This window comes from Belonocnema kinseyi, chromosome 2 (genome assembly GCF_010883055.1).
Source record: "Belonocnema kinseyi isolate 2016_QV_RU_SX_M_011 chromosome 2, B_treatae_v1, whole genome shotgun sequence".
Taxonomy (NCBI): Eukaryota; Metazoa; Arthropoda; class Insecta; order Hymenoptera; family Cynipidae; genus Belonocnema; species Belonocnema kinseyi.
This window is the reverse complement of record NC_046658.1, coordinates 65,973,339-65,987,859: the sequence shown is the minus strand read 5'-3', so window position 1 is coordinate 65,987,859 and position 14,521 is coordinate 65,973,339. Positions and strand designations below refer to the sequence as shown.

Sequence of the window (14,521 nt, the reverse complement as noted above, 5' to 3'; positions counted from 1 at the left end):
AAATGAAGGTCACCATTGAATTCCCTGTTGAAATATACTTCAGGAATAACCTTCACTTTTTTGAAAAATATTTTACCTGAGGAAATATCCAAACGTCCCGGGACTTTTTAGACATCCTGTATAGTTTTCCTAACTGCATACAACGAGAGTTCTGTAAATAAAATGGTAATTCCCTAAACTCTCCATCGAAATCTGTTTTTAAAATAAAATACAATGAATTACAATAAAGTATAATAATATAAAAACTACGATTTCTTTTTGAAAAGTGGTAATTAACTGTACAATTTTGTAAAGTATCCTAATAATTGCAATAGGTTGTAGTTTTAGTATATTTGTTCCATTCTGACACTTCTACAAAGGCAAGTAATTAGAATTTTTCATGAAAAAGTATAATTTTTGCATTATTGTATTTAATTATAATTTATTATGATAATACATTTCCATATGCTCTACGACTTGAAAAAACTATGTGTATTCAGTATTTCATACAATTTTTTGCCTTAGCATATATAACTTTATACTCTTATTAAAAAAATAAATGTGTTTTTAGAAACTAAATGCTGATTATTAACCGAGAGAGAATTCATGCATCAAAAACCCATACGGGGTAATCCCTATTGTACCTAATACGCATCAATACGCATTATTATTTCATCATTATCAATATATCAATGTAAGAGGAAGAAATTCGTAAAATTTTATTATTTATAGTTATAATTAAACAATGAAATTGAATTTTTGAATCAATTAAAGGAAAATTTAAACCACAAATAAACTTAAATGGTCATAAATTACAGTAAACTTTCGAATTGCTTTGTTTTTTTAACAAACAATAAATAGTTTTCAAAATAGTTTAAATTCAACTTAAGGTTAAACTACTTACAAATAAATGAATAAAGTTTATCTTTCTTAGTGGGCGCGTATTAAAATTTTACAACATTATTTTTCGCTATTACTACATAGAACGTTTATTAATTACACCAAATTTTTATTAAAAATTACATCATTTATGATAATTGCTGCAAGTAATCATTTTATAAATGATATTACGTGATTAGACATTTTATTAGTTTTCCTTTTCCGTAAGACTGTTTAATGTTACGGTTACTAATGCCAACATCAGGGCGGTGTTAAATAAAGGCAGTAAAATAAGCTGCTTCTCTCCACGTGACTATGTGGAATTTGTGAATTTTTTAAACGAATTTTTCATTAAAATTATACGTTTGATGTAACATCTACAGCAAATATTAATATTAACTAGCTATCATGAAACTTTGATGAGAAAAATGAAGTTTACCACATCGTCATTTTTTATACTATTTTTTATTACGAATAATAATGGTTGCATTTTAACTGAACTTTTTGCTAATCATATCATTGCTGAAATATACTATTAGAACAGAGCAAAAAAGCCCTTATTCGAGTAAAACAACGTTTACAGTTGCATATTTATTGACTAGATTATTTGTAACAATTGTTACTCTATGTACTAGCTAAAACGATCGATTAAATGTAATTATTAAAACTTGCTTCTAACAGAGCGTTTTTTTAAACTAAAATTTCCACGAATAATATTAAATATATTCCCAGTTAACAATTTTTCGTGTTTTTTAACCGTTTTTGAGAAAGTATCACTTCTGTTACATTGCAAAGAGTAGATTAAAAATTAGAGAAAAAAATGATCGAAATTCGTACGAATCAGCATTCCTAAATTTTCTGATTCAAATAATTTCCATTCCATCGATTCTTGCTTCATGTGACATCGTTTAATCAGAGATCACACATAGTTAGAAGATTATATTTGTCATACGGGCAAGATACGATAAGCGGGGAGACAAAGTTTTAATGCGTATTTCTATAGGATTTTTTGGATTTTTTCTTTACTTTTTCTTAATTTTCTTAATAAAACTAGAGTTAAAATAACAGGTTTCCTTCCCGCCCCACGAGATGTTGGAAAATGTAGGAGTGAGGCAGGCCTGCATTATTCGATTATTTAATTTCACAGAAAAAATCGATATCTCGAAATATAGATTTAAACAATTCATATTCGTTGTTCTCGCAAAAACCCTATAGATAACCACATTAAAGCATTGTTGGATTGTTGCCAAATATATCGTAATCTCCCCTTAATACGGCATGACATAAGGGGGGAAAATGAAAAATTGAATACATACAATTATTGTAAGATTGTACAATTTTTAATTAATTTATACAATCTCATCAGAGAAGATATTTGAATTTGTGTGAAATTCGAAAGGTGACCTTTAAAAAATTAATGTATTAGATTGACCCTTGGTACCCACTTAAATTGTCTAAAACTGTCGGTCAAGTTCGTTAGCCAGCCAATTTGGATAAAAATTCAAAAAGAATATTTTCAAAATATTCGAGACAACTTTTTTCCAGATTTAGATATTGTATGTGCGGTTCTCCGCAGTGCTGAAAACGGGGAGCAATTTATCCCTAGAACTTTTTTTGATAGAAAGAAAATGACCGAAGTTATAACATTTACAAAATTTAAAAAAGTTAAAATTTTAACCCAAACAACGCACCATATGAAAAAAGTCAAGATACTAATTAAAAAGTATGATCTAAAAGATGTATTAGTAAAAATTATGCGCCCAAAAAGGATCTACAAATTTTATATTGGTAATTTTTAGATAGGACAAGTAGAGTTTCTTTTAATCGTAAAATATAAAAATAAAAAATTTAATTTTTAGAGAAAAGACACAAGAGACGAAAAAAAATAAAAAGACGAATCTTGTTTAACCAACAAATATCTACAAATTTGTTATAAACTCTTGTTACAACAATATATTAATAATAAATCATTAACTTTTTGGAAAAAAAGACACAAGCTATAATAACATTTTATTGAACAAAATTTTTGGCCTAACTTATATCTATGAATTTGCGTATTTTTAGTTTCAATCGTAAAAAAGAACATTGAAAATTAACAAAATAAATTTATGTGAAAACGACACCAGTTACAAAAAAAGGTTTAATAAAAAGTTTTTTTAATACGATGCGTACTTTTTCAATTATAAGAATAAGACAATGAACATACTTTTGTTTCAACACCAATGCATGTTATGAATGGCAGCCCTAGGCCAATGCGATGTACAGAATTAAATGTAATATATTTGCTATAAGAGATTTTATCATAATATAGAAAAGTTCGCATCTTTAACAAAATCGAGTGTGAAGCACGATATACGTGATGTGAGAGTGTTCATTAAAGTCAAAAGAGGTTTAACAAAAGAGAATTAACAATTACCATATTATATTTTTCCATGCTTTGACCTTTAATTTGAAAAGGCCGGCGCACAAATGTGAGAGAAATACGAAGACCGTCCGAGTAGCGTGAGGTAAATACATTATCTGCGGAGTGGGCGGATTTTTTTTTAACTAAAATAAAATGACAGAAACCTGCAATCCCGGCAGCAAACAACCTTTCCGACAATTTCTATGTACAAGTCTTTCAAGAATTCCGGATGGAGCGCTGAGTTTCATGTCACTGGTTCATTCGTTACTCGCAGAAACACGGCGACACACAAAACCTCAAAAAATTTACCAACTACGAAACTGATGCCTGGAAGTAAGTTACGGGAAACGAAAATAACCATAAAATACTGCCTCAGAAATTCTTCAATTTAAATTATAAACTATACATTTTACTTTTTTTGTGCGATGTTTGTGCTGTGAACATGAAGGTCATTGAAGGAAAAGTTGTTTTGTTAGGTTCACAAGGTAAGTTTAACTAAATAAAATTTATTCATTTCATATTTCTAATTTTTGCTTCTTACATAATTAGAAAAAAGTTTTTTTTCAATATCATATATATACTTTTTTTTCGTTATAAGGAAATTAAAAATTGACAATTCCTTTGTAGTTGCTGTGAATGTATGATTGACAAACGTAGTAACTGATTGTTAATGTAAGAAGGCAACTTCTACAAAAAATGTCATTTAATTAAATTCCGTTTTGCCAAAAACAGCTCCACGCTGTATTCAAAAAAGGGAAAAGAAAAGGCGTGTCACATGCATTGTTTACACTACAACAGAATTCATGGAAATAATTGTAAAGCAGAGCTATCTATTGGTGCATATTGGAAACTATGATTTAAATTTACCATTGAATAGTTGAAATGAAAGTGTAATTTTTTACTAAAACAACATTATTTTTTACATTTTCTTGTGTCGTTTTAATTGTATTTGTGTAATTGATATTGCAATTTTAATAATACTGATAAAATGTTTATTATTTTCGTTCCATTCATATATTTGGATGTTTCAAAAAAATTCTTTTTTCCTAGAAAAACTTTAAAGTCAGAAGTAAAATAACTAATTATGTTAATATTTGATAGTTGACTGCATAAGTTGCATAATTCGCTAAATTTTGTTTGAAAAAAATCTCAAAAGCTGCATTTTTTAAAAATGAACTAGACGCTTATTCAAATTTCGTATTTTACTATTTATAATTCTGTAAACTGGGGGCCGGATATACGTTTCGTTGATTTAAGTCGGGATTAATTGTAATTTCAATTTAATAAGATTGATGTTCTATGGGATTAATTATGCTCATATGAGCGTGTCGGGCGACCCAGAAAGCCTCGAAAACCCGGAATATTTCTTCGTTTTTTAACCTTGAAAACCTTATAATCTTTTTCGATTTTTCATAAGAAATTTTAATTTTTTTTCATAATTCGCTTATGAAACATTTAGTTTATTGAAATGTAGACTAAAAAAGTCGTTAAGGTAGGAATCTGGTAACGTTTGATATCTTACACTTTTTAAATAACACTTCACAACTCTTAAATTTTTAAAATTAAATAACATTTTCATACTCAAAACGTGACAGAGAGGGCTGTTGGATACATATTTATTATACTGACTAGATTTGTGCAGTGGTTTTTTTTCAAATTTTTAATACAAATTTAGACACGCTTGGAACAGCGGATTTTTCAAAATAAAAAAATGTAACTATACCACAAACCGGCTTGATTTCCTTATGTTGTAACTACTTTAAAAGTAAAAATTACCCCTTTCTAGGAGAAAAATTTATCCCAAAATTCAGCTGAATCGTCGAAAATTGACTTCTTTGATTATTTGAATAAATCGAATTTCGAATATTCGACTTGAATTGTGGCTCCATGATTCTCCCGGAAAAGATTAATTTTGATTTTAAAAGTTGTAATAATCTAAGAAAATTAATACGATTTGGTTTACAGGCACATTCTTCCCTATTTCTAAAGATTCAATGTTCCAAACGTGTCAAAATTTGTATTGAAAATTTGAATAAATGACTGCACACCTCTATACTCGACTTCAAAATCATAAAATTATTATTGGAAAATATCAATGTTGAATAATTTTCAGGGTTAGCATGTGCCTATATGTCACTTTATGAATTTTTTAAATGTTATTTATACCTTGCAATAATGGTATTTATATCTTTATCACTATTCAGGAGAAGAGGAAAGCCAGTCAAAATAATTATTATAAAATTTGAAAATATCTTATCCTTTCGATTAGGATAGACTTTATTTAAATTCAAAAACTAAAGAGAAAAATGTTCGTGTTACAAATAGTCATTATTTGCAAACGTCTCAAATAAATTTTCTTTCAATTTTCTTATTAAGGGCATGTGATACTTAGAAAATGGTCGATTTTACCAGTTTTAGGTTCCCCCGTTTTTTTTTTTTTCTAGAATAATAAATACTTGGTCTTAAAAATTTAGGAAATGGTAGCGAACATGCTAACGGACGTCCCCACACACTTTTTTGTAGGATAATTCAAAACAGTTTTAATTTAGCAAAATGTGATTAATTTGCATAGCACTTAGGAAATAGAATCGATTTGTGTTATTTCTCGCGCTTCGCGCTCGATAGTATATTTATCTCGCGCTCCGCACTCGGTCTTTGTATATTTATTACACTTGTGCACACATTTTTTTTAAACTAAAGGTCAAAGTATCGACAACAGTAATTTGGTGGAAAATTAGCTTTTTTCTATGTCAACAGTTCTAATTCGGGTATCGAAAAAAATAAATTTTCCATCGACAGATGCTCGAATAATGCATTTGCATATTAAATTTGTTTTTCAAAAAATATAAAATATATCAACCAATCATGAATTTTGCTGAAATCATCATGAACTTACCAATTAAAAAGACTGAAGTCGAAAAAACGAATTTTTCCGTCCACAGATACCCAAATGATGCATTTTTAAAATTAAATTTGTTTATAATATAAACAATTATAATCAGAAGAGAAATTTATTTCTATAATATTGTTTCGATTTCAGTTTCTTGCAACATAACTTGAAAAAACGTGTATTTATGGAAAATCGTAGGAAAATTTGTTTCAACAAATAATTTGTTTATAGCAATTTTTTTTTGTAAATTGTCCAATATTGGAATATCTTTATCTAATGCTATTTTATGCAACTTAAGCGATTTCAACCATTATCCTGTTATTGACGATCACCGCTAACGTCAAATAGAAAAAGGCCATTTCCTCGTCATATTAGTTTATTTATAAAAAAATTGAAAACCTAATTAAAAAATCAGGCTGGACAACTCTCTTAGAAATCTTATTAGCCTTTTCCCCAATTTTTGTTGTGTCGCAATCGGGGTAAATTTGTGATCTGTACGTTATTCTGAACCAAACAAGTCATTTTTCTTCCCAATGTGCGGACTCCTTTAGGTTTCTTTTAGGTTTCTTCTCTTGACTATGTTTCACATCGTGCGTTATTTGACTTAAAATATTAATTTTCGTGTGTTTTTTGAAATTTTGTAAATGCTATAACTCTGGTAAATTTTGGTTTTATAGAAGAAAGTCATTAGGATAAATTGTTCATCTGTTTGAATACTATGAATATCCATACAGAAAATTTTTTAATTTTGAAAAAAGTGGTCTCAAAAATTTTCAACATACGTTCACTTTTTGAATTGTTATCCAAAATGGCTGGCTAACGATCTTGACCTTTATTTTAGGACACTAAAAGAGTATACCGAAGGCCAATCCAATCTGTCAATTATTAAAAACCTGTTTTTCGGATTCAGGTTGTCTTAAAACGTGGATATTTGACAAAAACTGGGTGGATCAAATTTTACACAAAACTAATACCTTCTCTGATGAGAATGTAATAAATAAATTACTTATTCAAAAAAGTTTTTTTCGAACCTTTAAAAATTTCTAAACGTTTTATCAATGCTCACGTAAGAATCAAGGCAACAGACAGTTTATAATTTTTTCCGTTAATAAATTGACAAATACGCAAAGTGAAAGAAATGGTTCGGTTCAGCCATCTTCCTAAAATAATACTATGAATACACTGGAAATTGGATTCACCACCAGTTTTTGGGATGGGGGATATATTGCGCAATACTGGCGAGTGAGTACCCACACATTGCGTCGTTCCGTTATGCTACAGGTGTTTCACACTTCCGTGAACAGACTCTCGCCCCTAAGGAGCTTCCGTCTCAACCCAATACCGCCGCGGCAACAATGCTCGGAATCAGTAAATCTAGATTCATTCAATCCAGGTTCCAGTTTAAGGCGTTTTTTCCTTCGGTTTTTTTTTGCTTATTATTATATATACAAAAAATTCGCTATAACTTTTTCCCTCGCAGAACAAATTAAAAAAACTCCGTAATTAAGAGTTTTATATAGGTCGAATTAATTTCAAATCAAGTACGTTAAAAATGAACAAAGTGGCGACGAGTTGTTTAGAAATATAAAAAGTCGATTTCCCCAAACACCTACGCTTATCATTTTTCTCAATTTTGTTATTTTGTCCTTCTATAAGGAATATACTCTAAAAGTTTTAAGTGGGCTAAATTTTCGTACTTTCAAGATACCTTATATCATTCACATGGAAAATTATATATTCAGAAAAAAAATTCTCCTGGCTTATAAAATGGTTGAGCATGCATACATCTAATAGGACGCCTTTCTTAAGCAGAAACTTAGCAAACATGTTTAAAAAATACAAACTGGGCTTTTCAGAAAATCTTTTATTCATTTTTCAAAATTAAAAAAAAATATATACCGAAGATTTTCTTCAAATATCTGTAACTTTTTAGTTTATTTTCTTAAGGCATAAATATACTTGTCTAATTTCATATAAAATAGAACATACACTATAAACTGGAGTTGTGCATGGTTTCGGTTATGGCCTTTGTCAACACTCCAGGACTCCGAATGTAAACGGGCAGGGCTTCATAAGCAATTTTTTGTTAGATTTAAGGGGCACGGCACAACCTGCTGAAATTAACGCAATGAGAGTGCGGCCTTCAGGGCGTTTGCAATGCTTGACTGAATACGTCCTTCCTCTTTCGGCTCCACGTTTCCTCTGATAGCCTAACCGCCGAGCGGCATCAATTTTCACAAAGCATAAATCCAGTTTACGGAATTCCATGTTCCAGTGTATTTCGTCCCTGAGAGATTCTTTGACTGAATTGTAGAACCAGAATTTTTGTTCGACATAGCAGCATCCATTCTGATTATTAAAATGTTTTATTTTAGTGATAACATTGCTGAAGAACTATTATTATTAAAAAAAAAAGAAATTCTGCGTAAAATTTTGTGATTTAGAATTAATAATAGTGTAAAATAAAAGTATTCGACAGATTATTAATGTAAATTTTTTTATTATATTACAGAAATTGAAATATAATCATGTTTCAATTTCTGTAATATAACAAAAAAATCACATTAATAATCTGTCGAATATTTTTAAGCTTAAAAACACTTATAAAAAAGATTGTATGAACCTTCTCAGAATTTAAATCAATGTATACAAATTTTATTTGAAACCAGCATTTAATGAGTCTTTATACAAATTTTATTTGAAATCAGTATTTTATAAGTCTATACCGCCCCCTGAAAGGCGAGTGCTAGATAGCCCTTTATCGAACGGTGTCAACTGTTGTAATATTATTAGTTGCAAACGCCGCCACACTATAAAATTACAAGTTCCACAAATGAACACTGAACAACACGCAACTTATTTTCTAATTATTTACGATTGATATATGATATATGAAATCCATTGTTTTTGACGTTTCAATTTAAAAAAAATGAATATGCATAATGTTTGCTTAACATTTTCAACTCTTTAGGTTCTTTTGATTTTTAAAAGTATTCATAAACGAAAGCTACTTTTTTTCGATAAAAATATTGATTGCCAATATGGAACAGGTTGCCCAGTCCAGCCGATACATCGACCGGCGCTGTTTCATCCAAACTCGATTCATTCGTAAATACTTTTCACTGCTACAGAAACTTCCCAAAAATTGAGTTAATCGGTTCTCAATGCAGCGACTTTTTTTGATGTAATTATAATCAAGTTAGAGAACAAAAGTGTTTTTAAGAAACTGTCACTCAATTACGTAATTTTTTTTACCATTGTTACCCATTGCCCTTCTTTAACTTTTTTTCGAGAATTTGTTGCATATTTTCATCACAACCGTAATATAAGTTAGACTTATAAAAGGTTAGCATCAATTAACAACAGTATAAACTATTTGTATAAACACACATCATTACACAGAATTCGTCCTTTCTCTAAATTAGTCTTGGTCTTGTGTATAGTCGAAAAACAGAAGACATCGACATACATAAACTTTCGTTTGTCTCTCGTATTATACCAAGAAACAAAAGGCAATGACATAGGCTCTCATTTGTTTTTTGGCCTCAAGCAAAGCGTTTCCTTGCGTTACGCTGACTTCAGTCGCCTGAAAGGAAAGAGCAGCAATAACGTATAGTGCTTAAAATTTGTCTGTGTTTTTTCTATGATTTATGGCGTTTCCTTTTTTCTTCTTAGTAGTTTATATTTCTAAATTGTGTATCCTTCTGTCTGTAATTTTCGTTCATTTAGTTTAGGTTATAAGTTTTTTCAAATTGTCTTCTGAAATAGCTGCTTTCGAAAAAAGTGTATGAAATTAAGATTTCTTAAGAGCTTGCATAGTCACCTCGCGCTAAACATTTCTTAAAAGAAAAGTTTGCGCAGCATATATGCAAATCCTTTAAATAAGGACAAACACGGAAAATGAACTTATTTGAGGCCTCTCAAGGAAAGTCAGCTAGTAATGTTTCCTGATTTGTCGGAAGGCAATAAAATATGTGGTGCCTGTAGAAAAGTGTGTAGAAATCTTAATTTACAGACATCCAGAGTTGCAGAAGTGCCTGGTATTAATGTAGAGGAAGAGGTAAAAGATGACCCAGATGTTTTCTTACCAAAGAAATATGAAAAAGAGGGATGTAATGCGAAAATCACTTAGCTGGTCTCGAAACCTGAGTGAAATAAAAGAAAAACTATAGCAGAAAGACTCTGCATCTTTAGAAAAGATTTTTCTACTCAGGCTTGCGCCTAAGTCTTGGCGTCGCAAGTCAATCTGTCAAAAAAGTAGACGATACTCCTGAGCAATTACAGAAGAGACGGACTCTGTGCAATCTTTCAGAATTATATGCCATACTTGTAACCCAAGGCGAAAATGTGAAGATCGAAATTTCAAAATTCGCTCAAGTCCAAAACACTATATTTTAGCTGAAGCAAGCCGAACTAACAGTGCATGTGTCTGTGTTTATCACGAAACCTTAAATTTAATGTCGAATGCGATTAATATCAAACATTCAACTGAGACGACTGGTGAACAATTATGAGATTACCACGAATGCCTGGACCAAATAATGTGCAGTGAAACCGTTGATGCTTGTCATTTTAACGGAAGTGAATCTTACCCTGACATTGGAAATTTTAAAAAGTACGTGATGGATCTATTGGTCGTGAATAGTTTCAACGCAGGGCCATATTAAGGTTGCCAGAAAACTGTCGGGAGGATTCTGAAGACCGAAATAGCAGACACTAATGCTTTCGTGGACGAACTTGGCACTAAACTTAAAAACCTGAAACCTCACACATTTTATGCGAAACAACAAGGTTTGTTCCTGAAGCATCTTAAAGTTACACTGAAAGAACAGTTTTTAATTTTTCTAAAAATAATCAAACTACTATATTTACAGCAGTTATTAATTACGAAAAGGAAAATAACTGAAGCATTTTATCATGGCAATCATCTTGGATTGTCTAAATCATGAAACTGTAGCTGTATATACATTTCAAAAGAGCATCACCGAGTACCTCAAGAAGGAATTCAGTGTTGTCAACAAAACGTATTACGCAACAGACGGAGCTGCGCAGCAATTAAAAAATAAATATCCCTTCAGCAATCTTTTAAATCACAAAAAAGATTGTGCAATTTCCGCAGAAACAGATTTCCAAGCAACTGCACTTGAAAAGGCCAAGGGGACGGGATTGGTGGAAATTTGAAAAGACTTGCGGCTAAAGTTATCTGACAGCGCTCCGCACAGACTCCAGTTCTAACTGCGGTGGATTTATTCGAATGGGCTAGGAATCATTTAAACGTGACAGTACTTACTTGCACTTTGAAAGAAGTTCACATAGAGATGACCAAAAAACTAGAAATTATATTCACTGAAGCACATCCAATTCCCGGCACCCTAAAATTTAACACATTCATTCCAAAAGTAAAACGGACAATTGCAACTGAAAAACACTTCATTCAAAGTCTCAAGTTCACAGAAGCAGACAATGCGCGAAAAAACGCGAACTTAATGCATTACGATAGGTTTCGTGCAGATTCGCAATATAACTATTGTCAGTCCCGCAATGTCGACCAATAATTTTATCGAAAAAAGTCAAGCTCTTGTTTGAAAATACTTTTTAAAAAACCTTAAAGTACCCGTAGTTTAAAAAATGTTAAATAAACATTTTATATAGTAATTTGTTTATCAAAAATTGAAAAATTAATAAAAATGGAAATCATAGAATGAAAGGGCATGGAAAACCCTTCACAAATCACTCATATCAATATCAATTCGTATTAATAGAAAGAAAGTTATGACCCTTTGAAAATACCCGTTTTGTTCGGGAGATGAAAATTTCACCAACTGTAGTTCTTTGAGGGATGTAGTAATAATAATAATCTTTGTAATAAACGTCTACAATTTGGTGGGTAAATTGCTATCGCATAGGAAAACAAACTTTTAAAATTTGAAGGCAATCGGAAGACATGAATCTTAAAATTGGGGCAGTTCAGACATGATTCCCCATAATTATATATAATACTCTAGCACCGAGTAAACCATTTGCATATTTCGCGCCATACGAAATTACCAATCACAGTCAAGTAGATAATACCACGTCATTTTTATGTTTTCACAACCAAGGATGTTACAAATATCACGACTCACTTTTGAGACGGCACTACAGTCTCATAAATTGATGATTACGAATAAAATATAGACTTGAAATAGTATGGCCTTCGAACCCTACTTCTGATGTAATATACTAATAATGGAAAAAGGTAACGCCAAGATAGTTTTTTTTTGATAACGAACACGGTAACGCGTTATACATTTTAAGGCAGATACGGTAATGCTAACGCGTTACTTCAGGCTTGTAATTAGTAGTCAAATACTTCACTTGCTAAATTAAAAATTATATTCAAACATTGTATTCTGTACACGCAGTTTTTGATTATTAATTCCTTAAAACTTGTTAACGATTTGCAAATTTTTTTCAGTGGCTGGATATCATCAATTAGGGCTTAGTCACAATTTAAAAAATATTGAATCCAATCCCAAAATATCTTTAAAAGTAATTTTAATATTTTGTTAAAGTCAATAATTTCCATTATTCAAGTATTGAATGAAATACAGTAGTACATATTATTACTTATGGTTATTTCGGGTTACTTTTAAAACCTACTTTAGATATGGTATCATGTCCAAAAGAGCATGTCGATTTCTGCTAAATGTAATTAATAATTCTATTAAATTTTATGTCCGTATGTTCTTTGTAGCATATTATTTAGAAGTTTTATAATAAGTTTGATATTTCTAAACATTTCATTAGGATATACCCATATCATATGATTGCTACTTCGAACTTTATTTTCTTAGTTTCACAGTCTGCGAACTTGGCGAAAAAGGGTCGATTTTTTTGTTGCTATATTATCATGAACAATTTTGTAATTCATTGAAAATCGAGTTGACAATCAATGATCGTGCCCTATTGTGCCACGATATTTAGCGAAAATGTATCAAGTCATTAAATAAGGTTCAAAGCAAGAGCTGTAAAAAGTAATTAGTTTTAGAAAAAATAAATTTTAAATTTAAAAGCTGTAACGAGGACAGATCTAAAAAATGTATCTTTATATTTTTAACAGCTGTGGGGAAGACAAGTTTACTCATGAGGTATGCTAATAAAAACTTCGATCCTCATAGTCCTCCCACGATAGGAGCATCTTTCTGTACCTGCAACGTGGCCATTGGAGATATCAGAGTTATTCTCCAGGTAAATTCCAAATTAAAAAAAAAAAAAAAAGACATTCCTATCTTATTCAGTTTACCTCTACCTTTCTTCGATTTTAATTCATTCATCAAGCTGCCCCTAATCATCTTCATTGATATATTTTTCTAATTTTGCAACATTTGTATAATATTTTAAGGTCTGGGACACAGCAGGAATGGAAAGATTCAGGTCGATGGCACCAATGTATTATCGTAATGCAAATGCAGCTCTGCTCGTCTTCGACTTGACGAATTATGACACCTTTATCAGCGTTAAAAGTTGGGTCTCTGAACTGAAAAGAAATATAGAAGAAGCCATAATTCTCATTGTAGTGGGTAATAAAAGTGACCGAATAAAAGAGAGGAAAATTGATTCCGAAGAAGGCAGAACCTACGCTACCTCAATCGGTGCTTCCTATCACGAAACCTCGGCCCTTTTTGGTGAAGGTATTGAATCCGTTTTTCAAACTACTGCCTCTGAAATGTTAAGGCTAACGGATTATGATGATTTAACCACAAGTATCAAAGTATATAATTACGGCCTAAAAGATCAGGATATGGCCTCGACTCCATCCAGTGAAGAAGATTTTCATAATAATAGTATCGCGCACGGAATTCACGAAAAACCATTTTTTTGCTGTTAGCTTCAATTCAAAACATTCCTTTATTTGCTTTCTTTCAGCAGGTAAACTTACTTCGATTTTTTTAACACCTGTATTTCGTGATCACGATGGCACAAAAGTGCTGAAATTAAGGCTGATTATTAAGCGATTGATGCAAGTTGTAAATTTTGTTTGTATTCAAAGACCAAGACCCTCATTTTGCATTGAATACTATGACAAGCCAATTCTTTTCTTAAGAGGTTCTTCTCAATACTATGTATCGTAATTATGAAATGTTGTCAAACGTTATTTAACGTTGCCAAATGAATGTTATTTACTCAATGCCAAATTTTTTCAACAAATATTTTCTTGTAGATTTAACAGTTGTATTTTCTTTCCGTGCTTATTTCTACTTCTAAGGATGTTTTCTAATATAAGTTCTGTTAAATGTATATACGCTTTGAAGGTGCACATTATAGGGTGATCCAAAAATGCATGGCAAATCTTTTTTGCATGCTAGAGGGCATCGACCCCCCCCCCC

General features: G+C 31.0%; 1 protein-coding gene across 2 annotated transcripts; it reads left to right on the top strand.

Annotated features, from left to right (window-relative positions):
* Nucleotides 1-3,529: 3,529 nt before the first annotated feature.
* Nucleotides 3,530-14,351, top strand: LOC117167307 (vacuolar protein sorting-associated protein 21-like). 2 transcript variants are annotated; one of them, XM_033352143.1, is made up of 4 exons: nucleotides 3,530-3,595; nucleotides 3,711-3,747; nucleotides 13,255-13,382; nucleotides 13,537-14,351. In XM_033352143.1, the coding sequence occupies exons 3-4, from the start codon at nucleotides 13,278-13,280 to the stop codon at nucleotides 14,020-14,022; spliced, it is 591 nt and encodes a 196-aa protein (XP_033208034.1). In that variant the 5' UTR covers nucleotides 3,530-3,595; nucleotides 3,711-3,747; nucleotides 13,255-13,277; the 3' UTR covers nucleotides 14,023-14,351. The 2 variants fall into 2 exon arrangements, with proteins under 2 accessions (XP_033208034.1, XP_033208033.1); XM_033352142.1 differs by having other exon boundaries at nucleotides 3,532-3,747.
* The last annotated feature ends 170 nt before the right edge of the window (nucleotides 14,352-14,521 follow it).